The sequence below is a fragment of the Cetorhinus maximus genome, chromosome 10 (assembly GCF_964194155.1).
Source record: "Cetorhinus maximus chromosome 10, sCetMax3.hap1.1, whole genome shotgun sequence".
In the NCBI taxonomy this organism is placed as follows: domain Eukaryota; kingdom Metazoa; phylum Chordata; class Chondrichthyes; order Lamniformes; family Cetorhinidae; genus Cetorhinus; species Cetorhinus maximus.
Genome location: NC_135888.1, coordinates 79,887,054 through 79,900,658, shown reverse-complemented (window position 1 = coordinate 79,900,658; position 13,605 = coordinate 79,887,054). Strand labels below are relative to the sequence as shown.

General features: G+C 41.0%; 1 protein-coding gene across 3 annotated transcripts in view; it reads right to left on the bottom strand.

Annotated features, from left to right (window-relative positions):
• Window positions 1–13,605, bottom strand: part of LOC144685790 (matrin-3-like) — a 67,554-nt gene that overhangs the window by 14,211 nt on the left and 39,738 nt on the right. For all 3 annotated transcript variants that reach the window (XM_078550667.1, XM_078550668.1, XM_078550669.1), the window contains exons 7-11: window positions 10,697–10,831; window positions 10,274–10,405; window positions 7,090–7,233; window positions 6,252–6,383; window positions 3,809–3,861 (exon numbers count right to left, since the gene is read on the bottom strand). In XM_078550667.1, coding sequence (XP_078406793.1) covers window positions 3,809–3,861; window positions 6,252–6,383; window positions 7,090–7,233; window positions 10,274–10,405; window positions 10,697–10,831 — 596 coding nt within the window. The remainder of the gene's footprint in view (window positions 1–3,808; window positions 3,862–6,251; window positions 6,384–7,089; window positions 7,234–10,273; window positions 10,406–10,696; window positions 10,832–13,605) is intronic.

Here is a 13,605-nt window from a genome sequence, read left to right as displayed (position 1 = left end):
TAAATGTCAACCCACAATATTTACAGAACTCACAAATACCATTTCTATGGGCCTGCGGCATTGCATTTGCTTGTCAGCAGAATAAATCATGAATGTGCTGTAAAATGTTGATCACTAAAGCAGCACATGACCACAGTATTGCGAAACACAAATATTTTTGAAGTCTGACAGATATGAAATTATTCATGTTAAAGCTTCAGTTTGTAGTTATGAGCTCTGAATAGCATAGTGATTATTGTATACAGTGCATCTATTTTTATTAATATTTAGTATTCATTATCAAAGCTTAAATGCTTAATGTACATCCTGACTTCATAATGTGAATGCTCCTCCAATCCAATTTGCCACAATAAACCAATGGGCAATTTGGGGGAGTCAGGGCTCTCAAACTTGAGAGGAAAACTACTTCTATTGATTCAACAACCAAAAAAAAAATTGCTGAACTTATCTGCCAAATTGGATTAAAAAAAACATACTTGAGCAATGTCTAGTCAGGATGAACAGCACATTCAATCCAAAAACAAAATACTATGGATGCTAGAAATTTGAAATTAAAACAGCTCTGACAAAATGTTATTGACCTGAAACGTTAACAGAAATGTTTTTCTTTCTGCAGGTGCTGCTAAACCTGCTGAGTATGTCCAGTGCTTCCTGTTTTTAATGTTCAATTCATGCACTCAAACTTCTGGTCTCATCCAAAAGCCAAATATCTTCCCCAGTGCAAGGAAATGGGGGCAAAGGACAAGACGACATTGAACAGCCAGACATGCTGCTCCTGCACACTTCCAAGCAGCCGTTTCAGATTAGTATTAGGAGGAGCACAGAAGCAGTTCATTGCTCAAAATAATGAGCAGCAGTGGAAAACAAAGAGATAGAAAACAGCAACAACTTGTATTTATATAGCACTTTTAACGTAGTAAAAGGTGACAAGAAACTTCATAGGAGCATTGTCAACAAAATGAAATCAAGGTACCTAAAGAGATATTAGGGCAGATGATGAGGCAGGTTTTAAGGAGCGTCTTAAAAGGTGCAAAAGGCGGCAGAAAGGATTAGGGAGGGAATTCCAGAGCTTGGGCCCTTGGCAGGGGGCATCAATGGTGAAGTTATTAAAATTGGGAACACACCAAAGGCTGAATTTGGAGGAGTGCAGATATCTGAGGATTGTATGGCTGCCGGAAATTATGGAGATAGAGAGGTGCCATGGAGGGATCTGAAAACAAGGATGATAATTTTAAACCAATATAGGTCAGCAACCACTAGAGTGATAGGTGAATTGGGCTTGGTGCAAGTTATGACTTATGAAGTATGAAGAATCAAAAGGCAGACTATTATTTAAATGGAGACTCCAAAAAATGCGGCACAGAGGAATCTGGGTGTTCTTGTGCATGAAACACAAAAAGTTAGCATGCAGGTGCAGCAGGTAATTAAGAAAGCAGATGGAATTTTGGCCTGTATTGCTAGGGGGCTGGAGTTTAAAAATAGGAAGTCTTGTTACAACTGCACAGGATGTTGGTGAGGCCGCACCTGGAGTCAAGTGTACAGTTTTGGTCCCTGTATTTAAGAAAGGATATATCTGCATTGGAGGGCAGTTCAAAAGAGATTCACTAGGCTGATTCCTGGGATGATGGGGTTGACTTATCAAGAACGGATAAACAGGTTAGGCCTTTATTCATTAGAGTTTTAAAGAATGAGGGGCGATCTTATTGAAAAGTACAAGATTCTGAGGGGGCTTGACAGGGTAGATGTTGAGAAGATGTTTCCACAGTGGGGGAATCTCGAACTAGGGGACATAGTTACAAATTAAGGGGACACCCATTTAAAACTGAGATGCGAAGGAATTTCTTCTCTCAGAGAGTAGTGAATGTCTGGAATTCTCTACCCCAGAGAGTTGTGGAAGCTAGATCACTGAACGTATTTAAAGGAGGTAGATAGATTTTTGAAATATCAGGGAATTGAGGGCTATGAGGTGATGGCACAAAAGAGGAGTTGAAGCCTGGGGCAGATCAGCCATGATCTTATTAATTGGTGGAGCGGGCTTGAGGGGCCGAATAGCCTACTCCTATTTCTTATGTTCTTATTTTCTTATGACATGGGCAGAAGATTTTTGGATGATCTCAAGTTTTCAGAAAGTAGAATGTGGTAGTTTGGTGAGGAATGCATTGGATTAGACGAGTCTAAAAGTTACAAAGACATGGATGAGCATTTAAGCAGATGAGCTGGGACAGGGGTGGAGTTAGGCAATGTTACAGAGGTGGAGACAGGCAGTGCAGATGTGTGATCTGAAGCTCATCTTAAGGTCAAGTATGACACCAAAGTTTTGAACAGTCTAGTTCAGCCTCAGGCAGTTTCCAGAGAGAGAGAGATGGGGTTGTTGGATAGGGAAAATGAGACTGTGGAAAGAACTGCAGACAATGGCTAATGTCTTAAAACTCAGCTGGAGGAAATTCCCGCTCATCCAGAACAAGAAGTTGGATAAGCAGTCTGACAATTTAGAGTGGAGAGGTTGAGAGAGGTGGGGCTAGGCAGTGTCAGCATACATGTGGAAACTGACACTGTCGTTTCAGAAGATATCATCGAGGGCAGCACACAGATGAGAAGGAGGAGGGAGCCAAGGATAGATTCTTGGGATACACCAGAGCTAATGGTGTGGGAGTGAGAGGAGAAACCATTACAGGTGATTCGTTGGATATGACTGGATAAATAAGAATTGAACCAGGGTGAGTGCAGTCCCACCTAGCTGGACAGCAGTGGATGTTAATAGTTGGTTGATTATGTTATTAAAAGATACACAGATAATGGGCATTGTTTAAGGACTGAGAACACATATAAAAAAAGTCAGCTGGGACACTGGGTGTGTAGTTAGGAGACAGAGCTCTGTAATGCTACATCCTGTGAATAAACCTACTCAAGGTAAAGATCTGTGTCTTGTTTCGTACTTTACCATCTGATTTGGATCCATTTAATGGGGAGGGGTGTTGGAAGAGGATGGTGTGATCAATAATATCAAAGGTTGCAGACAGGTTAATAAGGACAAGGGAAAGTTTACCTTTTGTCACAGTCACACATTCAGAGTCACGAAAGGCATTCTAAGAGCTGTTTCGGTACTGTGCCAGAGGCAGAAACCTGACTGGGGAGGATTCAAGCATGGAGTTCCAAGACAGTTAAGTGTGGAGAGAGAGGACTGTTAACAATGTCAGCTAACACGGGAGCAAGAAAAGGAATTTGCATGTTCAGCAGTTTAATAGGGCCGAGGAAGCAGGAGATGGGTCTTTTGGGCAAGTTGAACTCAGAGGGCTGGAGTTTGAGGGCTGAAAATAGGAGAGAAACTAGAAAAGGATGCAAAACGAAGAAGAGAGTGAACCAGCAGATACAGCTGATAGGATACTTCAATTTTAGTGGCAAAGAAGCTTTTGAGTTCCTTGCACTTGCTGGCGATGAGGGTGGAGGAGACAGGAGACAAGCATTTAAGCCAGTTAACAGTAGAGAAAAGCTGGGGGCTATCTTTGCATTCCAGAACGATCCTAGAATAGTGCGCAGTTTTGACAAATGAAAACAAGACCCAGTAATGCGTGTTTTTCGGCCAGATATGGCAATGAATAGTGAATGGTTCACGTATTTATTTTGGTAGTACTCTTGGTTGCACTCTTGTTTCCAAGTCAGAAGACTCAAGGATTTAGCACATCATCCAGGCTGATCAGTGCCACATTGTTCCACATCGCAGTTTTTAGGTCAGGTGTTCCAATCCTGATTATTGACTTATCAAACCTACCACAAGTTGCTAAACTGGGCAACTATCAAAGTAATTTACCTGTCTGCTTCATCCTGCTCTTTCAACAGTTCTTGCACTTTTATGCTTGGTTTCTGAAATAATAGATTAAACAGGAAATGTTACACATTCTGGTCTGCCATAGAAAATTTCTCTGGCTTAACAATGTGCGTTACAACTATAAATGGATTCCATGCCCCTTATACACCTGAGTTTCGCAGCCCAATATCTGGTTATGTGAATGCATACGCCAAGGTTGCAACAAAGTTTCTCATGTGCACCTCTCAACTTTTGTCAAAGATGAACTGAGAGAAAAACCTAGTAAAACAAGGTCAGAAAAGTTGTGAGCTACGTTATTTCACATCAAGTGAAAATAGAGAAAAACAGCTACAGCATCCCTGCTCCTTACCTTCACTTTACTGAACTTGAAAAATAATCCTTATTTCTGTGTTCGCTTTCCTTCTGAGTCAGGTTAAAGTTTGCTCTCTCAGCTTTCTATTTGGAGACTAACTTATTAAATCACTCTGTTCAACTTTTTTGTTCACAGCTAAAAAGGAAGATCTGCCAAACAACTCCTGCCGAGTGAAAAGGACAAAAGACTCCCAAAACAAAGGTTGCAAACCTTACCAATCACCAAGGTAACTTGGCAAAACGCGATTATTCAGCATTTTGGGGGAAAATTAACATTTTAATTTTCAATTTTCTTTTATTCATTCATGGGATGTGGGCATCGTTGCCAGCATTTATTGCCCACCCCTAATTGCCCTCGAGAAGATGGTGGTGTGCTGACTTCTTGAATCACTGCAGTCCACATGGTGTAGATACACACATAGTGCTGTTAAGGAGGGAGTTCGAGGATTTTGACCCAGCGACAGTGAACGAAGAGCAATATATTTCCAAGTCAGGATGGTGAGTGGCTTGGAGAAGAACTTCCAGGTGGTGGTGTTCCTATCTGTCTGTTGCCCTTGTCCTTCTAGATGGTATGGATGTGAGTTTGGAAGGTGCTGTCTAAGGAGGCTTGGTGAGTTCCTGCAGTGCATCTTGTAGATGGTACACGCTGCTGCATTTGTGGTGAACAGAGTGAATGTTTGTGGGTAGGGTGCCAATCAAGCGGGCTGCTTTGTCCTGGATGGTGTCAAGCTTTTCAGTGTTGTGGGAGCTGCACTCATCCAGGCAAGTGGAGGGTATTCCATCACACTCCTGGTTTGTGCCTTGTAGATGGTGGACAGGATTTGGGAAGTCAGGAGATGAATTACTTGCCGCAGGATTCCTAGCCTCTGATGTGGTCTTATAGTCACATAGTCACACTATTTATATAGCTAGTCCAGTCAGTTTCTGGTCAATGGTAACCTCCAGGATGTTGATAAGAGGGGGGGGGGGGGGGGGGGGTGGGATTCAGTGATGATAATACCTTTGAATGTCAAGGCGATGGTTAGATTCTCTCTTGTTGGAGACGGTCATTGCTTGGCACTTGTGTGGCACAAATGTTACTTGCCACTTGTCAGCTCAAGCCTGGATATTGTCCACGTCTTGCTGCATTTCGACATGGACAAATAGTTGTTTGGTAGTACAGGCAAGTGCAAGACAAAAAGCTTTGACAGCATGTTCTCTTTTTCAGCAATTTTAATCTTCCCTTGCTCTCAAGAGCCGCGGTTCTCAAATTTTTTGGCTGTGGGCATTTAGTCAGGACAAGAGACCCTGCGGACCACCTAATGCTTCTACCACTGCTCGCTTTTGCCTGCCACTGCAAAAACACTCATCAGTTAATGGGGAGAATGGGGCTGCATTTGATGGGACACCAATGAGGTGTTTCAGGTTGGACATCTTTAGTCTCACGTCAGGGCCCGTAGCCCTTCAGCCAGTTCCCCCTCTGTTTTCAATCCATAAGTGATGAAAATCCAATCTTGCAGTTGAATGTTCTAACAGTAACTTAAATCTTGCTTATAAAACTACATTGTTGCTGCTCAGGCTTTTGACAACCCGTGCATGTAAGCAAGAACAAGTCCTGTTGCATGATGTTTCACGAGTGGTGAGGATGACGGTTTTAGGCAGTACTCTCGTATGGCCTCAGCCCTGATGATGTATGCAATGACTTGCATTTTGGCCCATCCCATGCTCCGCACTTTTGAGAACCACTGCCTTTTTTGGTGCGCACAGTCTGAAAGGTTAATGGAGGCACATTGGTAACTATCAAAAGGAAACTGAATATATACTCAAAAGGAGAAAAAAATTTTTTGGGCTACGGAGCAAGAGATGGGGAACATGAGTAACTGAACAGCTCTTTCAAAGAGCTGGCATGAATGGCCTCCATCTATGCTGCATGACTATGTTATACAGCACACATGAGTGCTTTTGAAAAGGAGACCTACCACTGAATTATATTAATATTTATTCTAAAAAGTTGCCAATCTATCAAACAGTTATGTCAGTTTAACTACTTTAATGCTTAAGAAAATGCTTAAAATTTAAGCAAGGTATTGCTTACCTTTAATACAAGTGTCTTGTATTTCTGAGAAGCATCAACCGTTACTTTTCGACCATGGAATATTAAAGGCGTTTTCTTGTAGTGTTTAACCATGTCTACCATACATTTCTTTGACTCCATTTCCAGAAATGCCTGATGGTTACAATATTGATATATCAGGACAAAATCCATGTAAAATTAGCCACAACCATTCACATTATTAACATATAATGTATGTAAATGAAAGAAATAATTGAGAAGTCTCGCCTCTGCCATGTTTCTCCTTCCAGATGAAGGATTACCTTCTTCACAACATTGTTCCTTACACCTCCCCCCCCACCCTCTTCCCGCAATCGTGGTTACAAAAGTAGCTGTTACTGAGGAACTCATCTCAGTTAATAAATTATTCCTTTATTGGTAATACCTTGCACAATTTATAGTGCTGCTTTTTTTTGTATAGGGAATAGATCCATTTGTATAGACATTATGGTACCGGGGCAAATTTAAACAGGGGTTAAATGTGAAATCAATAATTTGCACCTACGCCAGTTCAGAGATACATAGCAGAAAAAAACGAATGAGAAAAGAACTCAATGCTCCTATAAGAGAAGATGGGCAAGAGGAATTCCATGATGGATTAATTACATAAGACTCTGAATAGAGTGGGCTTAATGGGTCACAGGCATATTTTCATTTGTTTCTTAAGCACTTTTAATCTTCTTTGGTGTATTTTTTGCATGTTGCACGCTGCGCTTAATTTAAATAATTGAGATAGGTTACAGTAAATTTTCAAACCAAGAATTCCCAGCATACAACTGAGCCCTTCATCTCCCTTAAACAAAAATACTTATGACAGTACCTGGTTCCTGAGTCTCATCACAATGTAATTCAGCACTTTCCCAAAGCTAGTACCAATTTTCACAATATCAGCATCTGAGTAACCAGAGGGAGGGAGGTTCTGGAGGAGTGCCACCCTGCCACCGCTCCGTTCTTGCTTTTGCTTCTGGAGAGATAAAAACCGTATTACAGACAAAGATTATAATTTTAACTGCTGAACTTTCATTTAAAAAAATGATTCCTTGTAAGGTAATGCAAAGTACTCTCCAAAGTATCTTCCTCACAGAAATTTTCTTTACAATAGTTCTTATCCATTAGAAGATATCCGCAAAGACCAAACATTTGGGCTCAGTTGCAGTCCACATAATCACTCAGTTGATGCAATCAACATGACAGGTCGTAGGATCATAAAATCTGAGGAAAGGAGGAGGAGCAGGCTATTTGGTCCATTGAACCAGCTCTGCCATTCACTAAGATCACAGCTGATCAGATTGTGGCCTTAAATCCACTTTCCTGCCTCCCCCATAGCCTACTATTGATCAAAAAGTCTGTCTAACTCAGCCTTGAATATATTCAATGACCAAGCCTCCACTGCTCTTTGGGGAAGAGAATTCCAAACACTAACAACTCTCCAAGAAAAGAAATTCCTCCTCATTTCTGTCTCGAATGTGAGACTTCTTATTCTGAAACTGTGTCTCCTGGTTCTAGATTTCCCCATGAGAGAAAACATCCTCCCAGCATCTACCCTGTCAAGACCCCTCAGAAAATTATATGCTCCAATAAGATCACCTCCAGTCAATCCTCTATCCATGCTAATATATTACCCCTAACACCTTGAGCTCTTTTTAACTTGTGTAGAAATCTTTTATGTAGCACCTTACTGAATGCCTTCTGGAAATCCAACTACACCACATCTACTGCTTTTCCATTATCCATCTTGTTTGTTGCATCCTCAAAAAAAAAATTAGTCAAACACAATTTCCCTGTCACAAAACCATGTTGAATCTGCCTGATTGTATTATGATTTTCTAAATGTCATGTTGCTTCCTCTTTAATAATGGGTTCTAGCATTTTCCCAGGGACAGATGTTGGACTAATTGGCCTACAGTTTCCTATTTTTTGCCTCCATCTTTCTTGAATAGTGGCATTACATTTATGATTTTCCAATCTGCTGGGACCTTTCCAGGATCTAGGGAAGCTTGGAAGATTAGAATCAATACATCCACAATCTCTATAGCCACTTCTCTTAAGACCAGAGGATGCAGGCCATCAGGTCTCGGGACTCATTAGCCTTTAGTTCCATTAGTTTGTCTAGCGCATTTTCTCTAGTGATCGTGATTGTTTTAATTTCCTCCCTCCCTTTTGCCTCCTGCTTTTATACTATTCTTGGGGTGCTTTTTGTGTCTTCTACGCAAAGACAGTCTCTGCATTTTCCTCGTTTCCCATAAATTCGTCAGACTCACCTTTTCAGGTACCAACACTCACTTTAGCTACACTTTATCTTTGGAGTTCAGTTAGCTCAGATGGCAGGTTTATGATGCAGGGTGATGCCAACAGCACAGGTTCAATTCCCATACTGGTTGAGGTCATCCATGAGGCCTTCTCAACCTCACCCCTCACCTGAGGTGTGGTGAACCCTCGGGTTAAACTCACCACCAGAGGCTAAACCCACCAACGGCTGTCTCTCTCTAATGAGAGGGCAGCTTATGGTCTTCTGCGATTATGGTGACTTTCTAAGTGCCATCCTCTGTTATTCAAACTCTGGTCAGCTACAGAAGATACCTGGCAAGTGGACTCATGGGAAATTAACTTGTGTGGGAAACCCCTGTGTTAGTTTAAGGAGAATATAGAGAGGCTCTTCATTTGAACATTAGATTTAAAAAATACAGAATGGAAAATATTGAGGAAAATTTCATTGGTTGTATTTTGCTCACTTGAACGCAAAATACCTCTAAGGTTGATCAAGGTCCCTGAAACTGACAAAAACCAAGAACCTTGCTTGATGGGGAACTGGGAGCTTGTGCCAAAATTTGAAATGCACCATTTATATTAATATACCAGTTTTCGTATCATCTTAACTGCTTTGATTGCATGTTTGCCCCCCTCTGTCCGTCCCAACAGATATTAAATATTTCATACCCATATTGCTACCCTACATCATTGGCTTGTCCTTTCTCTTTAACTTTCCAAGTCTCCTCTCACATGAACTCCCCCCACTACGTACCACTGTTTATTTTAAAGCCCTCTCTACAGCCCTAATTATACAATTTGCTGGTCAGGTGAAGGCCATCCCAACAGTACAGCTCCCTCTTTCTCCAATACTGGTGTCAGTGCCCTATGAATCAAAATCCATTTCTCTCACGCTAATCCACCTACCCACATGGATCACAACAACCGCATCCTTCCCCTCACGCTCCAAGTTCCTCTCCAGCCCCAAGATGCCCTTAACCCTGGCACTGGGCAGGCAACACAGCCTTCAGGATTCACACTCTCAGCTGCAGAGAACATTATCTATCCCCCTAACTATACTGTCGCCTAGTACAACTACATTCCTTTTCACTCCCTCCAACTGAATAGTTCCCTGCACCACAGTGCCATGGTCAGTTTGCTCACCCTCCTTGCAGTCCCTGCTTTCGTCTACACATGTTGCAAAGACAATGAACCTGTTGGACAACTGTAAGGGTTGAGGATCCTTCATTGCTGCCTCTGGACCCCCATACCTGATTCACTTACAGTCACACCCTCCTGTCCCTGACCAAATGACCAACTCTGAAGTATCTAGTCTAAAGGGTATGACTGCCTCCTGGAACAGTGTGTTTGCACTAGAAGGTCATGGGCTGGCATTATTTTGCCTTTGTGGTATATAGCTGGAAAGAACTTTATTTTTTCTAGGCAAGCCCAGATAAATGCACAACAATGCAACAAAGTGGTTGGGAGGTCTCCAATCTGAAATCCAATTAATCATACAATTGCAAGAATTAATGAAGACTTCACATTCAATTTATTTTCTGTCATGTTGGAGTATATGTTTTCAATATTTAGCCTTCAATCATTGTCCAGCCAGAGACTGGGGAAAGAAATCAGCATCAATACACAAAAGGCATTAAGGATAGAACTGAATAAACACCTTTTCTGTACTGATTTTTAATGGTGGAAAAACACTGGGGGAAAAACATGTCTAAAATATTCAGCAACAATATTGTTACCTTCAAATCTATCTCCTTGTATTTGTGAGACATGTCCACGCGAACCCTCTTGCCATAAAGGGTTGCTGGTTTCATACTGTAAAAGGCGACTGCTGTTTGTGCTTGCGCATTTGTAGCCATTTCCACAAATCCCTAAATTTGGGTTTTAAAAACAAAGTTCATAGTTATGACTAATACAAATTCTGCGCTATCAAAACAGTCATATGCTAGAAATGCAACCAAAAATTATGGAATCCAAAAGAAAGAACAGTGAAGTCCAAAAATGAAAATCAAACTGACATTCATTTGGGGTTCAGCTTTAATACACGTTTGAAACCAGATAAGCAAGAGTCAGGTTGTCACCATCCCTCAGTTACAGCATCATTGGACTGAATCTGGTTTGCTAATTTCTCTTTATAGAAAAGACAAATTTATTTTACTCACCTCGCTCTTGGTATTTAAAAGTAAATATTTTGTAATGATTCCAAAAGGTTGTGCGAGTTTGAGGATATCTTTCACTTTGCATTTTCCTTTCGGTAATTCTGTCATATGAAGCACTCGGCCAGGTTCATCCAATGGCTTTTCAAAGGAAGAACAACATAACAGCTTATTTGAACTTACAAAATATTTCATCGTAAAGAAAAATTCAAAACTACTTTTCCCCTCAATTCTCAAGCTCACCAGACACGAAGAACGAAAAAAGGGCTGCTTTAACTTCATTTGGCAGCAGCAGCATTTCATTTGAAGATTACAACAAACAGAAGAATTTTAAAAGCTTTTTCACTCTAACATTTCTTTTGGTATAGGTATTTGGGATTGGTAGATTAGACATGGAGATGTTTTCACTTTCAGGGAGTCCAGAACTCTTGTAAGACATGTACTAATAAATCCAATAGGGAATTTAGAAGATTTTTTTAAAATTCAGAGTCAAATTCACTACCAAAAGGAGTAGCTGAGGTGAGTAGCACAGATAAATTTAAGGGGAAGTTTGATAAATACACAAGGCAGAAAGAAATAGAAGGTAATTTTAATGGAGTTTAATGAAGGGTGGGTGGAGGCTTGGAGGAGCATAAACACTGGCATGGGTTTGTTGAGCCAAATGGCCTGTTCCTGTGAAGTAATTTGTATGTAACCATATGATAAGCAATTGTTTCCTTGAATTCTGGCTAAAATATGGCAGAAAATAGCATAAAGACAGAATGCCAGTTTGAATCACAGAATCGTTAAGAGTGTAGAATGAGGCCCATTTGCCCCATCAAGTCTGCACTGGCTTGCTGAAAGTGCAATTTACCTAATCCCACTCCCCTGCTGTATCCCCGTAACCTTGCACCTTCTCTCTTTTCAGGTAGCAATCCAATTTCCTTTTGAATACCTCTATTGAACCTGCCTCCAACACCCTTTCAGAAGCTTGTTCCAGGCTCCAACTGCCATCCAGGTGAAAAAAATTTTCCTTATATCACTTCTATTCCTTTTGCCCATTATTTTGAATCTGTGCCCTCCAGTTCTTGATGTACTCTTGAGTGGGAACAGTTTCTCACTATTTACCCTGTCCATGCCCCTTAGGGTCTTGAATACTTCTTTCAAGTCTTCTCTCAGCAGTTTTTCCTCCAATTTAAACAGACCCAACCTCTCCAATCGATCCTCATAGCTACAGTTCTTCATCCCTGGAATCATTCTTGTGAATCTCCTCTGTACTCTCTCTAATGCCTTCACATCCTTCCTCAAGTATGGTGCCCAGAACTGGAAGCAGTACTCCAGATGAGGCCTAACTAGTGTCTCATAGAAGTTTAACATGGCCTCCTTTCTTTTGTACTCAATACACCTATTAATAAAACCTAGGATATCATATGTTTTATTAAGTGCTCTCTCAACATGCTCTGCCATCTTCTATGACCTACATACATATACACTGGTCCCTTTGTTCCTGCACCTCTTTTAGAGTTTCTCCCTTTATTTTACACTATCTCTCCACATTCTTCCTGCCAAAATGAATCACCTCATATTTCTCTGCAGTCAACTTCATCTGTCATTTGTCTGCCAATCCACCAATTGTCTTTGTCCTTTTGAAGTTTAAGACTATCCTCATCATAGTTGACAACGCTTCCAATCTCTGTATCATCCGCAAATTTTGAAATCATGCCCTGCACACCACAGTCGATGTCATTAATATATATCAAGAAGAGCAAAGCTCCCAACACTGACCCATGGGGAACTCCATTACAGACCTTCCTCCGATCTGAAAAACAACCATTTATCACTACTCTCTGTTTCCTGTCACTCAGTCAATTTCTTATCCAAGTGCCTATTTTCCCTTTTATTCCATGAGCTAGAATTTTGCTCACAAGTCTCTTGTGTGGCACTGTATCAAAAGCCTTTTGAAAATCCATATACACCACATCAACAGTGTTGCCCTTATCAACCTTCTCAGTTACATCCTCAAAAGCCCCATCAAGTTAGATGAATAGGATTTTCCCTTCATGAATCCAGGCTGGTTTTCCTTAATTATCTCGCAATGTCTAAGTGACTATTGATTCTGTCCCAAACTGTAATTTCCAAAAGTTTCCCTACCACTGACTGGTCTGTAGTTGTCGGCATTATCCTTGCACCCGTTTTGAACAAAGGTGTAACATTGCAATTCTCTAGTCCTCAGGCACCACCCCTGTGTCTAAGGAAGACTGGAAGATTATCACCAGTGCCACTCTCACCTCCCTTAGTGTCCTTGGATGTATCTCACCCGGTCCTGGTACCTTACCTATTTTAAGGTAAAGACAGCCTTCCTAACACATCCTCTTCCTCATTTGTAAATTGCTCCAGAGTACCAGTTACCTCCTCTCTCACCTCAGCCTTGGTCGCATCCTCTTCCTTTGTAAAGACAGATGCAAAGTATTCATTTAACACCTCTACTACTTCTCCTGCCTCCACATGTGAGTCTTTTTTATCCCTAATCGACCTTACCCTTTCCTTTACCACCCATTTATTATTTACATGCTTATAAAAAGTCTTGGGATTACATTTTATCTTAACTGCTAGGTGCCTTTCATGCTCCCTCCTTGCTTTTCTGATTAGTTTTTTCACTTCCCCTCTATATTCAGCCTGATTCTCCATTGTATTTTTTTAACCTGACATCTGTCATATGCATACTCCTTCCTTTTCATCTGCACCTCTATCTCTCTCATCATCCAGGGTGCTCTGGATTTATTTGTCCTACCTTTCCCCTTCAAGGGAATATACCAAAGATGAGAAAACTGTTTGTATTATTAGTCTAGGATCAATATACACTAAATATTTTTAAGCCATGATCTTTGCTCAACTGGATTTTCTCCCTCCCTGTGCCTTATTTTAATTTTTTTTTC